Source organism: Prinia subflava, chromosome 7 (genome assembly GCF_021018805.1).
Source record: "Prinia subflava isolate CZ2003 ecotype Zambia chromosome 7, Cam_Psub_1.2, whole genome shotgun sequence".
NCBI classification, from domain to species: Eukaryota; Metazoa; Chordata; class Aves; order Passeriformes; family Cisticolidae; genus Prinia; species Prinia subflava.
The window spans coordinates 22,783,292-22,801,971 of NC_086253.1; the positions used below are offsets into that span (position 1 = coordinate 22,783,292).

General features: G+C 37.6%; 1 protein-coding gene across 3 annotated transcripts in view; it reads left to right on the top strand.

Moving 5' to 3' along the window:
- Positions 1-18,680, top strand: part of UBE2K (ubiquitin conjugating enzyme E2 K) — a 44,325-nt gene that overhangs the window by 19,277 nt on the left and 6,368 nt on the right. For all 3 annotated transcript variants that reach the window (XM_063401799.1, XM_063401800.1, XM_063401801.1), the window contains 4 exons: positions 3,865-3,923; positions 5,116-5,198; positions 14,798-14,897; positions 18,262-18,390. In XM_063401799.1, the coding sequence (XP_063257869.1) occupies positions 3,865-3,923; positions 5,116-5,198; positions 14,798-14,897; positions 18,262-18,390 (371 nt within the window). The remainder of the gene's footprint in view (positions 1-3,864; positions 3,924-5,115; positions 5,199-14,797; positions 14,898-18,261; positions 18,391-18,680) is intronic.

An 18,680-nucleotide genomic window follows, 5' to 3' on the forward strand; every position in this document is an offset into this window, starting at 1 on the left:
GTGCAGCAACACTGGACTTGAGAGCAGGGAGAGTCTCCCTTCCTCTGCCTTTGGGGCCCAGGAGAGAAAAGTATAAAGAAATAGCCTAAAAGTGGTTGACATGGAAGAACATTGGGCAGGGGTGGATGTCAGAAGCTGACAAGAAGGGAAATTAGTCTGGAAGAAAGAAAACAGAAAAATAGAGCAGCTGTAATGGTAGGGATGCCCTGCAGAACTTCATTTCCAGAGTTCCTCAGCAGTCTAATAAATAATGGTGGCTTTCCCCTCTCCCTCCCTTCTCCCATGTACCTCCATCTCATCAGCTGCTAATGTATAGTTGATAGAAGATAATGTCTGGAAAGAATTTATTCTGGTTGTAATACATGCCTTCAGTTTAAAAGGAGTTCTGTGCTGTTACCTAAAATACAGACTCATGCTGGTGATCTATTTGGAAGCGAATCATTCTATTTAGAATTAAGTATAGTTGTTGTTTTGCAATAGTATAGTTCATCTTGTAAATGCAAGACATAGTATTGTAATAGCTTAACATCTGTATATGAGCTATTGGATTCTAGGAAACATCTGAATGGTGGTAGAAGGGTGTTGGTTTTGGTGTTTGTTTTCCATCCAGAGAGAATTAAACCTCCTTGGGTGAATTGATTTGTCAGAACTTGCTATTTTTTCCTCCAGGTCAGTATTACCTTGGTTTATAAAATGGGCCTTTTTTTGAGACTGTACTGAGACTTATTTGAAATTAAAGATGTATTCATGTGTCACAAAAGTTAAAAACTGTATAGCAGGTCATGAAGAGGGTAAAAATAGATTGAAATGTCTGTCTGCTGATCTGAGTTCTGTGTGATGCTGGATGATTCAGGTAGACTAGAATTTCAAAAGCTGGGTACTGTCTGCTCACATATTCAGCATGTCTTGCTAGTGAAAACCAGCAATTTACCCAAACCTTTTGGGGGGGCTAATTGGTTTTTTATTCTGATTCTGGCAGGGATCTCGTGGAACAGGAGTGTGATTGTATGCTTACATTAATCTAAAAGGCATATGCATCCAGGAGCAAAATGAGAGTTAGTGCCAGCCCATGATGTTTCCTGACATTAGAATAATTTGCTTTGGAATGTTAATATTTCTGTAATATAGTTACATGCATTTATTCCCTTACATAATTATGAAGGGTGTGCCAGTGTGTGTCATCTTCATTTTATGACTATAGCAGTAATGCATGCTGCATTATTACTGACTGATGTTTTGTCATCTGTGATCTGAACAGTGACACAGCAAGAAGTGCTTTATGAAGAAGTTTTATGCAGTAGTTCTGGTCATACAGTCCCTGTGATACAGGAGGGAATTCTAGAACCATTGTGAAGTGAAAGAACAGTTGTTGACCGTAGTTGGTGAGGTATCTGAAACCTAACTGCTGCTGCAAAATTTTTTCTAGGTAATGTTGGAACATTAGTTAAGAATGTCTGAGAAGAAGAATGCTGTCTATTGACAAATTTTACAGCTTTTATTTTTCTGTTAGTAGTGTCGACTCATATTGATCAATTACCAGAATATTGCAAGACACAACTTTAATTGAAACATGTTTACATCCCATGTTAAAGCGTGTTTGGAAAGAGGACCTTTGAGAGACTTGATTAATGGCTGCTGGGTCTTACTTGATTCAAGAGCTTTTCGGTAGATAGGTTGGGGTTTTGGGGGTTTGGATTTTTTGGGGGTTGTTTTTTTTTTTTAAAGCCTGTGTAATATTGGTATTAATTTCAAGCCAAACTTGCATGTGAGCCGCAGCAACTGCAGAATTTATAATAGGGTATTTCTTCAAGGGAAATAGCTAAAAATTGCTCTAACTCTTGTGAGACCTGTTCCAGTAGGACTACAGAAGGAATATTATGCCATTACTATTTAATTCAATTTCAAGCTTTAAATAGCCACAAAAAAGCTATACATATGCATACTCTTGAAAAATGCAGAAATATTGGCATGCAGAAGTTAATGAATGTATTAGTAATTTGTATTTTAAATTTAGTATTTAAAAAATTACAGATTTGTTTAGCTTATGTCTTTAAACCTGTACTTTTAACCGCAAAGTTTAGTGGAAAACAAAACTATATAAATAATACTACCAGCTCATCAGTCTCCATGAAAAATATTGGTGGCTGAATATCCTGTTAGGCAGAGGACTGGTAATAGTTTGTGGTAAGCAGAAGAAATGGTAATACCTGATGATAGATTTCATATTATCTTACAAAATGATGTGGCAGCAAAATTGCAGAATGAGTGATGAATTTCTGTAATCCAGGCAGAGTGTAGCTGTTTTCTTTTCTTAAAAACAGTTGCTGCGGAATTATGGTTCAATTTAAAGAAAACCAAACTTCCTTAAGATCTCTTATTGGTGTGTCTTCCAAACTGTTTCTCCTGTGCTGTTCTGTAAGCAGACAAGCAACCAATTTAGACATTATTATTATAATTTTGGATTTATTGGCCTTTCTTAAATAGTATTTTCTGTTAAAACTTCTCAAGTTACTTTACTGTTAAGTGAGAAAAAGAACAGCTGTAGACAATAGTGGAAAATATCAAACTGATACTAACTAGTTTCAGGTGGAGTGTATTAGACTGAAATACATTTTTAAAGTGCGAGCTGTTAAGAGCTACTAATGTGTTTTTTGGCACAGATAAAAAGATGCCATATACCGTAACTGCCAAGAGAAGTACTTTGAGACTTTTTTTCCCTGTGTATCTTGTTGCCAGTATTGTCACTACTTGAGAGCTGGTTTTGTATAGCTTGATTTGCAGAGTAAATCACTCTGGAAATCTCAAGGAAAATACTTCAGCCTTAATTCAAGAAATTGTATAAATTGTAACACATTATACTGACTGAGGGAAAAGGTTTCTGAAACAAAAGCAACATGTTGAAGAAAAAAATTGCAAGTGAGGATAAATGCTTTCAGTTTTTATAAAAACGAAATGTCTAATTTGGTGTGTATTTTTTTATACCCTATTATTTTTTTGTCATTGAACTGCCTGGCAAATGGCCTTCACTGGGCAGACAGAGGTAGTTGAGATTGCTCCAGAACAGATAAGTATTGGTAGTGAACTTAAATGTAAAGTGAATTATAATGGAAAAAGGATAGAGAAACATACTGTGATAAAGAGATAAAACTGAGAAATCTTTAAAACTGGGCAGTAGGAGGGGGTTGTGTCTTCCAAGTTCCTATTATCCTTTATTGTATGCTCTGGCCCTTCATATTATATCAGTGGTACTGGTGTGTCAAAGTGTTTGCAGAATTGAAACAGAAGTAACTATTTCAGGTGGTAATGTAGAACATCATAAACACTGGTACCTCCTTTATTATTTTTTTCCCAAAGTGTAGGAACGTTTCTGAAGGAGTTATTTGAATGTATTTGAATTCTAAAAGTTTAAAATTAAGTACAGGTAATTTCAATTGTATAATTTGAAGAAAATTTGTCATGATGTTTCAGAAGAGTCAAAGTAACGTAATATCCCATGTTCAGCCTGAATATTCTTGTGGCCTCTTTTTTCATCTGCTTAGGAGATATATGGTTCATATTTTGGTATCTTTTACTAAAATAAATCATGGAAATGATAAGACTGGGAATGGGAATGTACACATTAAATATAACTAAGAAGTATAGTTACTGATTTGCACAAGCAAACACAGCTTTTCTAACTGACTTTATATGCATTTATTTATGAAACAGATGAAATCTAAATGTATCTCCTAACTAATACTGCTGGGTAAATTTGAATTACTTGAAAATCCCCTCATTTAGAAGTGTAAGCTTTAGTGTCTTGAAAGACTAAGTTTGAGTAATGTTCTTTTGGCATAATTTCCGACTTGTTCTTGTCTTTTGCAGGTGGAAGGTATCAGCTAGAAATAAAAATCCCAGAAACATATCCATTTAATCCTCCTAAGGTACTGCAGACACACATTTTTGGATAATACAATTTGGCTAACAAGTAGGGTTTGAGTATTATTATTTGCTTGTTCGTTTGGGTTTTTGGGATTGTTTGTTTTTAAAATTCACTTCTGACAAGGATTGGAAGTGGCTTGAATCAGCAGATACCTGAGTTGTCTGACTCAGCTTCTTGATTGGTTTTCTGTTTGTCTGAAAGATGTCTTTGAACAAAGAACATGTCCTAGATTCTTATTATTTTCACCCTGGTGTGTAATACTGGGAAGGAACTGAGGAAGAGGAGGAAGAGAGAAGTGCCAGTAGCTCATAGGTGCTTTGACTTACTTCCTTGAGGCTGGAGAAAAAAAACACAGAAAATATTAAAGAAATGTCTTTTGATCTCAGTTCTTTAATCTGCACACATTCTGGTGGGAGCTGAAAGAAGGAGAGCTGAAACAAGTTATGGATGCTGAAAGATGAGTCTGTATACCATGGTTTAGGGCATGGTTGCTGCTTTAGGGCATGGTGGTCTCCATTTCTTGTATGTATGCTCTTTTGCTGTAGTGCCTGACAAATAATGTGTTCTCTTCATTGATTTGCTTGCAGGTCAGGGGCAAAAGTTGAAAGATCTGTGCTATGCATAGAATGTTTTTCAGGAGTTTGGGGTGAAGAGGAGATGAGAAACAGACCAATCAAAATCACTAGAAAGCAGTTAAAGTGCAACGTGAAGAAAATGAAGGGGGAATTTCCAAAGACGTGTATGTCCTTTCTGAGGACAGCTTTGGTCTCCAAGACCTTTAAGAGAAAGTACTGCTTTTACCTTTCTCAGTGTCTTAAAAAAACCCAGAAACCCCAAACCTCCAAAATCTGATTTTAGTAATGCTTTGTGAGCATGAATACTTGTATGCTGGAGGATATTTCTAACTAGCTTTGTGTAATGCAGGAATGTGAACACATGACATGTGAGGAAGCAGTTAGGGATGAGTTTGGGGAGCTTGGCAGTGGTCTGCTTTGGGTAAGGCAAGGCTCTAACAGACAGCCTTACAAACTTGAAGCCTCTTGAAATAAGCAGTGTCATGTCTCAGTTTCACTACATTTTCTGAATTAGTATTTCTTTGTAGTAGTATTTTAAATGGTGGATTTAAAATGTTTACTTAGTATACCGCATTTAATTACTGCTTCTTTTTTTAAAAAATTGTCTTGTTTTTTTAGGTGCGGTTTATCACCAAAATATGGCATCCTAATATTAGCTCAGTCACTGGGGCCATTTGTTTGGATATTCTGAAAGATCAATGGTAAGGTTCCATGGGGTTTTAAATGTGCAAAATCAAGTATACTGGTGTTGTGGATAGGCATCAGCTCACCTTGCATGTCCTTAAAGCACACATTTTGGTACAGTATTCTGAGGTGCAAATATACAAATGAAATGATTGGGTGATAATTTTGGAAAGCACTAAGTATATATTATATACACAGAGAGTTCTTCCAAAATTTTTTGCACTAGAATGAACATTTCATTGTTGACATTGGTGGGTGGTTTTGTATGAGTTTATTTTAGTTCTTTTCTGTTAACAAATATTATGTATTGCCTTCTTCGGTCAGTTAATGTTACTGCAGAAGTTTTAATAGCCAAAATCTGTGGAATAGGCTTGTGTCCAAGCTAGCAGTTGCACTCATTATTCCTTTGTTTTTCAAGGGAATTGATTTTATGTGGTTTGAAGATTGTGTACAACAGTTGTATATAGACATGATACCTAATGTAGATGGTTATTTTCCTCCGTGTCTGCCCCAAAAGAATAGCACTGTAATTCCCCAGCAGATCATACCAGTATGAACAATAACTTTATCAAGAGTGCTGTTGGCCAAGCAGAAATCAGTTGGGTTTGAACCAGAAACTTTGGAGGAGAATGCAGAGGTCTTGAGATCTTGCAGGTGACACATCCAGGGTATTAATCTTTTACAGACGTATGAGGTGATAGAAATCATCTGGCACAGTATAGTGTAAATTACTGAAACGAAATTGTAATGGTCATAAACTGTTGTCTTTCGAACTTCTGGAATGGCATATATTTTCTTACCATCTCAGAGCACTTGATGTTCTTTCAGGCAGTAGACTCTTTCAATATACATGCCATGGTATGTGGTATAGTTTTTCTTATCAGTAAAGCCAGTGCATTTTGTAGCTGCATCTAATTGTTCACACCACCCTACAGTTGTGCTGAAGATTAATGGCTCTTTAACTGTCCAAGTACAGTCTCCTGAGAGATTGTACTCTGAAACACATTAATGAATGGGCATGAGGTTGTCTGTAAGTATGAAAAAGGCAGCAAAGACCTAAAAGACCCATGAGCTTCAACTTAATTTATCTACTTCTGGGGTTGTTAGTCAAAACCTTTGATATTTCAGAAGGACAAACAGGAGAGAAGAGTTGACATGTGTTCTTGTAATCTTTGAGTTGATTTTTTCAAGCACAGATCATTTTATCTGTGACTTATTTCTCTTATTTGTGCTTGATGAAAAGAACCAAACATTAATATCGTCCTTCTCCAAGATGTACACGAAATAGTAGTATTGGAAAAGAATTTGACATCTGTATATTTAAACCAGCTGACACAAAGAAGCACCATTATTGTGCCAGTTATATAGTTTTAAACTCTTCCTTTGAAACAGTGTTTTCATTTGGAAGCACTAAGGAGAGAATTGAACAGAACCTGGTGGTGATGGTGGGAGATTTCCTGTATACTGTTAATCCCTCTTCAAATGATTCTTAATGTAGTATGATCCCTTCATTTTCTAGTGGTGCTGTTTGTAAGTTTTGTTTTCTTTTCAAATCATAGAATGATATATGAAAATCACTTGAGCATTGTTGAAGTGCTTATCAAAGCCTCTAATCCTTTGATGAAAACAAGCTTATGGCTGCCTCCATTGTTTACTGTTTGATGCATTTCTGTATTGTGATAGATAAGATTGGGTTTTACCAGCATAGCTTCCTAAAACTCAGTAAGCAATATGAATGGTTATTACTGAAATAAATTGTTTGTTGTTCTTCAGTATATGCAGCTAATTAAGAAATGCCCACAGCATAGAATCACAGAATCACAGAATGGTTTGGGTTGGAAGATCCCAGGGTTGTTGATTCCCTGAGATTCTCCTTGGGGTTGCTGACCCCCAAGGTACTAAGGTTCCCCCAAGGTTGCTGTTCCCTGGGAGTTTCCTCTGGGTTGCTGTTCCCAGAGGTAATAAGGTTTTCAGTCTTCTCTTTGCCCTAAGTGTTACACACCAGAGGTAGAGACGACAAGCTGAGTCCGCCGGTGCACATTTCCAAGGTTGTTTATTCCTCATTATCTCAGTCCTTTCTCAGCTCTGCCAGGCCTCCCTGGCAGGGTACATTATCTTAGTTCTTTCTCAGCTCTGCAAGGCATCTCCAGCAGAGCAGGACACACGGCAGACTGGGCAGATCAGAGAGCCCCGCACCTTATGTACAGTACCCCTGTCCGAGACATATTTTTTATTTACAAAATTGTACCAATACCTATTACCTATACTAACATGTCAGTTCTGCTCTAAGCCAATCTCTAAAACCCAACTCAGCACAAGATGGGGGATGAGAGCAAGAACAAGGAGCACAGGGGCCACTCCCCAATTCCTCCATCTTGTCTCTTCAGCCCCATATGCTAAGAATCCTAATTTCTATATTTATATTCTATAATAAACCATCCACTACTTATTTTAAATTCTTAGGATTTGTGATTCTTCCTGCATGTGAGTGTTCACTCCCATGGACAGGAATCAGAGTCAGTGTCCTCCTGGGATCTGTGTGGGTCTAACTGACCCCCCTGTACAGATCCCAGACTCCCCTGTCTGGTCTCTAAACCCTCCAGGGTGGCCAGAGGGATGTTCTAGACTCCAACAGGAAGATACCTTAAAAATCTAGTTCCAACCCCCCTACTATGGAAAGGAACACCTTCCACTAGATCAGGTTAAATCTGAAGTGGCAACATTCATAACACACATGCACACCAACAAAAATAAGTATGTCTAAAGTTATACTTGGGAAAAATTACCCTCGAGTTCAGTGAATTACTTGCAGATGCCTTTGGATCTTCTCGGGGGGAAAGGGTTAAGCCTTGAGGGATGGTGAGGGTATTAGTCCAGGCTTCATTGGCTTTCCATGGCAATACTCAGAGTCTCACAAACTTGAGAGCTGGCTGGCTCTGAGGGTCATCCCACTCTGGGAGATGCTGGTCTCGGCCTGCAGTGATCCGGGACAGCTCAAGGGCTCTCAGTGCCATTGTTCATAGATGGGGTCACAGGATGATAGACTGAAATCATCGGTAAATTTCTATCCTGGCCACAAGGATGAGTTGGTATTTACTGCAGTATTCCTTGAAAAGTCCAATAACAAAAATACTATTCCACGTGGTCTCTTGTTCAGATAGAAGAAGGAACTCAAGGCTGTTTGTTGGAAGACAGGAGTTTGCTAAACAACAGATGTTCTGGGATCAGACAGTGTTTTTGATAAGCTTGAGGGAATCTAACTGCCATTAACCAGGCTGAGGCCTAGCAAGCATTGCTGAGACCATAGCTGGCCTAAGGAGGGAGCCAGGGGGAGGATGTCCACCACACACCACCAAAAATAAATTTTCTGCATGTCTAGATTGAAAAGTAGTTTGAATAAAATAGCCTTATTAGAAAGCAAGCAAAAAACCAAAAAGTAAGGAACCCAAATCCTCCCCCCGCCAAGATCAATAAGTTAATATTTAAGTTATTTCACCAGGCATTCAAAAGTAAATTGGGCAAATGCAATTCTGAAATATTCCTGTGGAAATATTCTAGAAAATATATTTAGTTCCACAATCTCTGTTGTCAAATCTTTTAGCAACAAGATCTGTTTTTGAAGTGCCACTTCATTGACTAGTAATGCTCTTAACTGAATAATGCTCCTCTTGTTGCTGTCTTTAAATATAAGACTGACATTTCACTACATATCTGTTTTTCAGTGAGGTTTGAGAGTTAAAGGACTGAAGAAGTTTGGTGTGTGGGCCTTAGCAGGATTTCTGAAAGAGTTACTAAGTTGATAAAATACTAATTTATAGATGGTGAATACAAATATAAAGATTTTAATGTGTTTGTATAGTTTTAAAAAGTCTCTTCCCTACTCTCCCATCCTGTGGTAATGATTTTCTGTTCTAATGAGCGTAGTTGAGACGATATTCTGAATGTTGGCAGGAGGTTTTATCCGTTTGCAAAGTAATGTCTTTAAATTCTTTCTAATGAGTTTAATGAAATTCTTTTTCCACATTGCATGCTTGATACTGAAATTATTTGCAGCTGTGGATTTTCATCATGTTTAGATTTTTAAGTACCTGTTACGCCAGTTTGTTTGCAAAGCAGCTACTGTTTGCTGCTAGAATTAAAACAAGGGTATGATTTTGTAAAAGGAATGCGGTTTATCTGACATAATTTTCATTATGTGGTTTCACTTACTATGGCCTATATTTATCTTCCCAGCTAGTACTCTGTCTCAAAGCTTTAATCTTAAATATACAGCATATCTAATGCAGTTCATTGAAACCTGAGAACTAAATTACTTGAAAGCTGTTCCACATAAATCCCTTGAGCAGAGATTATTAAGTGAATGTGTCGTGGCTGCATATATGGCTACAAAAACATTTGGCTTTTGTGGCTTTGACAGTCAATAATGAATAATAAGAATATTTTTGTCATTGTGACTCTAGTAGAGGATTCCTGCTGCAGTTTTAGTTGAGATGCAGAAATCATTGTAAGAGATAATACAATTTTAATACATAAATAAGCAGCAGCCAGCTTGTAATCTTCCTGACTACCCAGTATCTGCTGGGTTTTGTTCAGGGTGTTTGAGGAGCACTGAAGTTTCCTAAAGCTTTGACAAAAATGCAGAGAATATTAACATGGCTTTAGGGAACCCTTCAGCAAGCAGGCTGTCTTTCCCCTCAGTGCTGTGTCAAAACTGTCCTATTATTCTTTTTTGTAGAATTTTCTGTGCTGGGTGCCTGGTCTTGTAGTTGTCCTGTAAATAGGGACTATGCAATGGGCTACCACTCAAAGGCCTTATTCATTTCCTTCCATAAGCCGTTGCTACAAGGTCCCAGAGATTTTCTCTTGGATTAACAAGCTTATTTATTTCACAAATGGAACAAATATTGCAGATTATTTAGAAAAAACTGTTCCCTTAGCCATGTTTGGTAGACAGTGAAGTAGCAATCTGCTGGCTGCAGCTGTTCCTGGCATTCTGCTGGGCTACCCTCTTGGAATAATGAGAGAGATTGTTTCCTAGAGAGGAAGGTAAAGAACATAAGTAAAAACTTCCTAAATGGAGAATTACTTAGCCTTTTAAAATGAAGAAAAAAAAACCTGGCAGTGTTTTGTAATCCTCTTAGGATTCTCTCTGTTCATCAAGAGGTAAAAGAGATTTCTTTCCTCGGGCATGCTGGGCACAGCTGGCTTGCTGTGCCTTTTAATGTTAACACTATAGTCACCCAAACTAGGGGTGCTCTTTTTTAATGGAAATGCCCTAAGATATTATCTAAAAAAAAAGAGGAAAAAAGTGTAAGTGAACAAAATGTATATCCAGCTCTCTTTGTTCTGATTCAATCCAGATTTTCCTTGCTGTTTAGCAAATGCAGTGCCAATAGAAAGCCAAGCTTTTGGGTTGGGTGTCCAGAATGGAGGCTTTTAGTTTCAAGTGCTCTGAGGGATGGTGTGTACCTTTAGGGAGCTCTCTGCAGCTCACTGGTGCATGATAGTGGCCTCCTCCCATTCTGCAAATGGCAAAGCTGCAGGATAACTAAGCAACATTTTGGGATGGGAGTGGAAGTCAGGGGTTACTGTAAGCTTCAGGAGCAAACAGGAGCCAGTAATGGGACAAAGGGGATGTAAGGTCACGTGCAAGGCAAATAGGAAGTTTTACCTGTAAAACTCATTATACAAGCTGGCTGTGTGTTGCTGGTGATCAGGCAGGTTTCCATTGAAGTAGTGTTCCAGTTTAGGGAGTTGTTGTACAAGAAAGATGGGAGCCATAGGAAAAATCCAGAGTGGAGTAACAAGAATGATGGTCTAAGCAAAAACAATGTACAGTGAAAGATTGGAAAGCCATCTCAGTGCATGAAATATCAAGCATGGTGAAGAACTGAAGATTTTCCAAGAGCCTTCTGAGGCTTCAGTTAAGAACAGATCAGATAGAAAAGTCTGTCAGCAGCAATAGAAAACCTTGGTTTTGTCAAGGAGGAGAGAACAAACTTAGAACACAACCATGCAGCTAGCTGGAGTTACCAAAGAGAATTGCTTGAAGTCCTTGAGCTGTTGCACATAAATCCATGCCTAGAAGTAAACTTCAAATGTAAGAAGAGTTGGAAATACCTAATTTTTTTGGGGTTTTATTCTAAATCAGTAAACCTTTGAGGTGCATTGGAAAATTCAGAAGATCTGTATCTTTGCAGTGGAAATTTGTTTTAAGAAAAATACAGCTTTTTTTTTTTTTTTTCCTTTTCTTTTCTTTTTTTTTTTTCCTTCTCCTGGACATTCTTCTTTGGCTTGGGAAGATGTTGGAAGAGGGAGTGTGTGTGGGTACACGTTGGGATTTTTAGCTTTGTGCCACTATCAGTATAGATTTTCTTTCAGAACTGATGATGGGAATTGTTCTTGCTTTTTGCTCATAAGGAACAGGTCCTGCCTTGCTGTATCTTTAAATATAATTCTAGGCAGTCATCTCTATTCTCTGTATTCTCCCAAAAGAAGGTAATGGGAAGAAAGAAGAGCTTTTAAGTTCATGGGAAATCAGAATCTGTTTTCAGCTGTTTTTTCAGCGTCTTCTGTAAATCTTAATATATATCTGAAAAACTAAGACTAAGCTATGTGGAAAATAACAAGCTGTTTTTACTTTCTTTAATCATGAAAGCTAATTTGTGTTCTAAAGGTAGAAAATTTTGGATGGTTATGCTATAGTTACACAAAACATCAGTTTTTCTCTGACATTAATCACAAACTTTTTATTTCTTCTTTTGTTTAATACAAACAGCAACTGAAGCTGTAACAGGTTTTCTTTTATGATTTAAGAATACTTCTTTCAATGTTTGTCCAGTAAAGACTGTCTTACTATGCATGAGATGGGAAGGCTGTTTTTGAGACATGAGACTTGAAATAAGTTGTAAGCTACATTTTAAACCTTTTTATAAATTTGGCTAAACCAGTCTTGTCTAAAACTTAGTATTTCAGAGTTTAAATTCTCTGGTCATATAGCCATCTATAAATGAATATATAAATGGATATATAAATGAATAAGTTATTGCTTTTTATTGGCATTTTGAAATTGGAATGTCAGATGTTTAAGTGTCAGTGTGCTTTGTATAAAAATTACAAATATAACAGGTTAACAGGGATTGAAAGGACCTGGCAGTCTTGAAAGCCAGAGACAGCTGGGGACAGCTGGTGTCCATGGCACCTTTGGTTCTTAATGATGCCCTCTGCTCCCCAAAGTATATTTTACAGTCCTCTCCTAGAAGGTACAGTGTAAGTGGAAGTTAATTTCATATAAAAGTGGCACAAAAGACTGTGATCCTTTTTATGTCATCTTCTCTACATTTTCAGATGTCTCTAAAGGAAAGGACAGGACAGCTTTTATTTGGATAAAGTAACTATAGCATTAGTTATGGTTGATAGGTATTTCATGTTAAGTCTGTCTTTAGAACTACTGGAAATAACGAAATTACTTAACTGGGAAAAAGACTTGAGGTTTTACAGTGGGCATGGCAGATGTGATAGTACCTGAAATTGGTTGCATAAAAATAAACAATTATTACATCCATTTGAGTATAGTAAGGCCTGAAAGAGTTAGTATTCCATGACACCTGAATGCTGGAATAGTACATGTGTTGCATTACATTCCTGTAATGCTAGCAGATGAGACTGAATTATGTCATCAGTGTATACATTAAATAGGGTAATTTCAAGATAGTATAAACCAGTAGAAATTACAAGCCCAAGGAAATTATAAGAGCAAAACAGCATTAGGCACCTGTAAAGAAAAGAAAAATTACTAAGGAATAGGTTTGAAAGAGGACAAATGTGTGTTGTGATGATTTTATGATTTGTCAGAATTCACATTTAAAAGCATAAGGACATTTTTAAGATTTAAGTCTACTACATTCAGCTTAAGGGACTTGAAGCTGGTGTGGCAGTTGGAATGAGACTGTGCTAATTAAAATCTCTGTCATTTGGGATGTTTCGCACTTGCATTTTGATGTAGAACATTGCACTGCGAAAGCTCAGCAATAATTATCAAGCTAAAAAATAACTTGCTGAGAAAAATCTTCTAGAATTAGAAACAATTAGGGAAGAATGGCATGTTTGAATGGTTAGTGACATAGCAAGAAAGCTGTGAATGTAAGCATCTAGGAAGATAAGGGTGCCACAAATGTACCTCTGACATTCTACTGCCATCTATTCTCTGTTCATTGGTGTACACTGTTAGAGTACTTTAATACAGTGACTCAGTACTGGAAAATACATAATTTTCTGCGAACTAAGCCTAGAAATGCACTTGCACGCTGTTTCCTTTGTAGCTGGACCATCAGGTCAAACTGTTCCCCACCTATTCTGACAAACTCTTTGCATTTATTTGTAGTCTTCTGAAATTATTGAACTGTGTTCTGTTGATTGAAAATTGAGGTTTGTAAGAAATTGGATGCCTGTGTTTCACAACTTTCCTCTGGCATTCCTGTGTCATAATCACTTTGCTCAAATCTAAAATGTTGCATTTTCCCCTCTCACCTTGCTATTAGTTCTTAAGCAGAGTAAACAGATTTTGTATTGGTTTGAACATCTGTCTGTGCCATTGCCACAATTTCAGTAATCTAGTTAAACATTCAAATGAGAAATATGCAACTTTCACAGAGTCTCTGGAGTTCTTACTTGGTTTCCAGTGTATGCCAACTGAAATGGTAGCTCAGATGTTATTTCTGATCAAAATCTAATGAAACTGCATAAATGTTGCAACTTCCCAGATTTCCAGTGTGTAACAATTTCATGTGATTACTTTTGAGAGTTTGACTTCTTTGAGCATACCGGGTTTTCCCTTACTGGATTATTGAGGTGTCTTTTTCTAAATACACTTTGAGATCAAGATAAATGATAAGAACCTAAAATCTTAGAAGTTCTAACTCTGGGACTGTGCTGCCTTCAACAGGGTTCTTTCACAGGGGCAAAAAGTGACTTTACAGGACCATTGTGACTACAGAATGTTTTCCTGCTGCCAACAATCATGTCATGTTGTAGTGAGAGGAAGCCAAGGAAGTATTTTGACTGCACATTCCATAATCAGCCTAACCTTTTTGTTACTGTAGTAGTAATTAACTATGTAAATGGTTCAATTTAATTCAAAATGTAATGTTAAAACTGGTGCAAAGAGGTCCAGTGTATAGAATTCCTTACCTGTTACACGTTTAAAATGTAGGTCAGTGCTCCTGCACGGGGCGGGCCGGCAGAGGGAGCATCCGCGGGCTGCCGGCCCCGCCCCGGGAGAGAGGTGCTGGTACCGGCACGGAGAATGGCACAGCCTGGCTTGGCGTTGGGTTTGGTGGGGCGTTTTCCCCATAGGAAGTGCATTGCCTTAAATGGGCAGGGGGAAATGTGTAGGTCAAGGTACTTTGCAAAAACTTCAGAAAGCGGTAAAAGTCCACCTTGAAAACCTCATTTAAATATATATATACAGAACAGTATTTTAATAAGCTGCAGCAGTTTAAAATTATGTTTCTTGGACTTAAAATCTGTACATGAACTCATATCTATTATAGTACAGCGACAAGGGTGAATACGGGCATGGGGTATGGTAAAGGATTTTTTGAATTTTCAATTTTAGGGCAGCAGCAATGACTCTAAGAACAGTGTTGTTATCACTGCAAGCATTGTTGGCAGCTGCAGAACCAGATGATCCACAAGATGCAGTAGTGGCAAACCAGGTAAGATACTCACTTGACTGTGATTTTGTAACGCTTCTGTAATCTTTACTGACTCAGGTTAGGTCCCAAGGCTAACAAGAGATACAGGATTTTAAACAACTTACTGTAAAATTGCATATACTAAATATCAGCTGCTACAGTGTTTTGTGCTCTTTTTGAATTCCAGAGTGAGTATTAGTTACTCTATGGTGTCAGGAGGTTTTGTCCTTTATTTATATCACCTTGTGAGAAATGTCAGGAGATAACAGCATAGTTAAATGAATTTCAGTGTAACTTGCCTTTTAAAATCTAAAGCTTCCAGTATAAGAAAAGCAATATGCTATTGGTTTTAAATGAGTTTTAACTTGGTGATTTTAATTGGATTTGGCTTGGTATGTAGCTCCTCTTCTGGTTTAAATGATAATGTGACTAATATGGATTACAATGTTGAGCATTGTATTTGTTTAATGTCAAAATTTTATGAATAATGACTTGGGGATAGCTGTTTTAATCACTGATTGAATTGCTGTCAGTAAAATTTTATAATCAATAAGATTTGTTACCTTTCAGACATTAGTGATAACTTTTAATACCAAAAAATGTCAGTTGGATCTTAGGCAATACCAGAACTGGCATGTTTAAAGTGTTGCTGAAGGATAGAAACAGTCATTCCTCTGACAATTCTCAACAGTGTCCCAAGTATGTGTGGGTTTTCCTTTTTACTCTGGGGAGAGAGAAGGGCAGCCTGGCTTCCCCGCTGGCTGGCAGTAAGGGGAAATGTATTTCAGTAACAGAAGAACAAAAGCAAGTTGATGCCAGAAGAACTTCCTATCTCTCCTGTATCTTCTGTAAGTCAGAACCCTCCAGGCTAGGGTGACAAGGTGTGCACTGTTTCCCTTTTAAATTCAGTGTAGAATGATGGGCAAGCATTTTTTCGAACCTGTCAGGATTCAGGGGGAACACAGAGATTAGAGGTAGCCCATTGCACTGCTGGGTGTGTGAGAGCTGTTTGCTACCGCTGTCCTCAGAAAGTGCAGAAGGCTTGCTTGTGGGATTCTGCAGTAAGGCTGCTCTGAATAAATGTCCCTGAACAGTCTGTCAGGCTGCATTGCTCTGCCCAGGGAGAAGTGTTGCAAATGCCAGAAAGGCCACCAGGCATGTCCCTGCACTGGGTTTTTTCTGGGATGTATGCCCTTGCTGTCACACTCCTTCATTGAAACAAACACTACATCGTTTTTTACAAAGCACAAAAATAGTGTTTCCCATTTCTGGCTCTGATGGTAGAATTTTGTGTGGGAATCATAACAGTGGAAGCACTTGAGCTGGTAAGAGTGTTTTTCTCAGGCAGAAAACTCCATGAAACTGTAGATTCCAAAGAGCAATTTTCCAGGCTGCCCCTTGGGTGCTCGTGGGGGTGTGTCCAGGGGGACTGTGGCATGGCTGATGTGGGGAGGATTCAGTTTATCCTGTTTCCTGCAAATACCTGCATGAATTCTATCCTGGGGTTTGGCCTTGAGGTAAAAGCATGTTTATGTAATTAGAGAGTGATTATAGTGGTTTTTAGAGAGATGTCGGGAAACAACTGCTTTTCTTGTGTGTTTATTTGGTGTTGGGGTCTCTTTTACTTTGTTTGGGGTTAATTGCTTTTTCCAAGACAAAAATTCACAAGGAATTAATTATTCTTCACACTTGTGCTATTTTATTAAACTGTATGTTATCTAGGTAAATGGCAGTTCCTACAGGCTCTTGAGAGAATCCCAGGGAGAATTCCTATTTGAGTAAGAGCAGTATTTTCAGACACCAGCTGTCTGGTGTTTTAGTTGCTCTGGTTGCTGGGATTTTTTTCAGTACAGCAACATGAACCGCCTCAAATTCCTGATACTGAAACATCAGTGAAAGTTGCCTTTAGGCTTTTCTAAATTCAGTGAGAAACTGGATTATTTACAGATACCTAAGTAAAGGAATTATATTAATAGAACACTGAGAGCTAGTTCTGAGTAAAATTCAGTTATGACTAATTCTTTGCACTTCAGCTACTTGCTTTCTAGGCTTGGCAGTGTTCTCAAAAATATTTTTAAAAAATTAATTAAGAGCAGAAGAAAATAGTATTTCACGATGCTACTGGTGTTTAACTTAATCCTTCTTTTTTTTAATCATTACACCGAAAGAAATTTATTACAGACCACTGTATTTATAACAATGATTTATTTCCAACACTAGATTGCCTCCCATGTTTGTTTCAATGGCATTAATGCCACCAGATAATAAATATACAAATTATGACATGGATTAAAATTAGAGGGAGGTGGGCAAGGCACACAAAGCAGTGTGGTTGTTGTGGGTTGTTGTAGGAGAGGCAAAATGACATGTACAGCATTTTACCATGCTTTACAGATCTAATAATTATTTTCCTGTATTAATGAAATGTCTAAGAATGTTAATCAGCTATGTTTCCTGGTACATCCTTAAAATGTACCTAAATATTTGAAAAATGTATTTCCTAATATCTTATCTTATTAAAGTGATGATCTAAGAGAAGAGGGTTTTTTAAAGGCAAAAACCTTGATATTTCATACAAAAGCTGTTAAAATGGGAAAACTGTTTAACTTTACTGAGTACAGTTTATGACAGATGACCCACTTTCCTGGCAGTTGAGTTCTTGGCACACAATAAAAATTCTCTGCAATATGGTCTGGTCTGTTGTTTATTGGAAAACTGGTTAGTGACGAGATTGGTACAAAATCATATAGGTGCATACTGGCGTGATTTTTTTTTTCTGGTAAATAATAGCTTTCATGAAGAGTTGCAGCTCCCTAGCTTTTTGCACTTGCTCACCCGTTTTTCAGCCCTTCTTCTGTCACCTGTGTGATCGAGAGCCTCATTCTCAGGAGGAAGCCTAGTAGTAGAATATTAGCCTGGACTGAAGAACTGCAGGCCTACTTGCAGTGCATAAAACCATATATATTTTTAAGTGATTAGAGGAATGCATTAGAGCAGTACATAGTACCGTGTTCAGGGGATGTTAACGTAGGGATAATTTGTACTCTGTCACTCTGAATATAAATTTTCAGCAGCTGTGCTAAATATAGCTACTTCACTTTGATCGGTGCGATTGAGAGCAGTACCTGGGTGCACACATCAAATACCAACAGTGCATAATTTAACCTGAAGGCAAACTCATTATATCAAATGCTTGCATAGGTTTGCTCTTTGTAATCCTCACCTCTACATATACTTCAAGAATAGCAGCATGATCAGTTTGAAACATCGTGGAAGATTTTGTGGGAAGAATGATGGGTTGCAATCTGCCATATTGTCTTGCTGTTTGGTTGGATTGCTGAGTTGATTTAACTTTCTGCTTTTCCCCCCTCTCTCTTTTGTGTAGTACAAACAAAATCCAGAAATGTTTAAACAGACAGCTCGACTTTGGGCACATGTGTATGCTGGAGCACCAGTTTCTAGTCCAGAATACACCAAAAAAATAGAAAACCTTTGTGCTATGGGCTTTGATAGGGTAAGTATAAATAACTTCAATATTTTTGGTAAGGACAGGGCAAGTTTATGTGTATAAATACAGGGAGTCATCAGTATCATCAGAAACTACTAAAGTAGATTCTCTACTTCTATGACATTGTGTAGGTCTAATTATGCTATTTTGCTAATTATTTTTAAGAATTGGAGTTTTAAAATACTGTGTTACAGATAAATCTTGTGAGCTACCCCTGCCTTTTTAAAACAATTTTTCTATCAATTACTAGTTGGGATTTAAGAAATGGTAAACTAATGTGTTTTGATTTTCTGTGA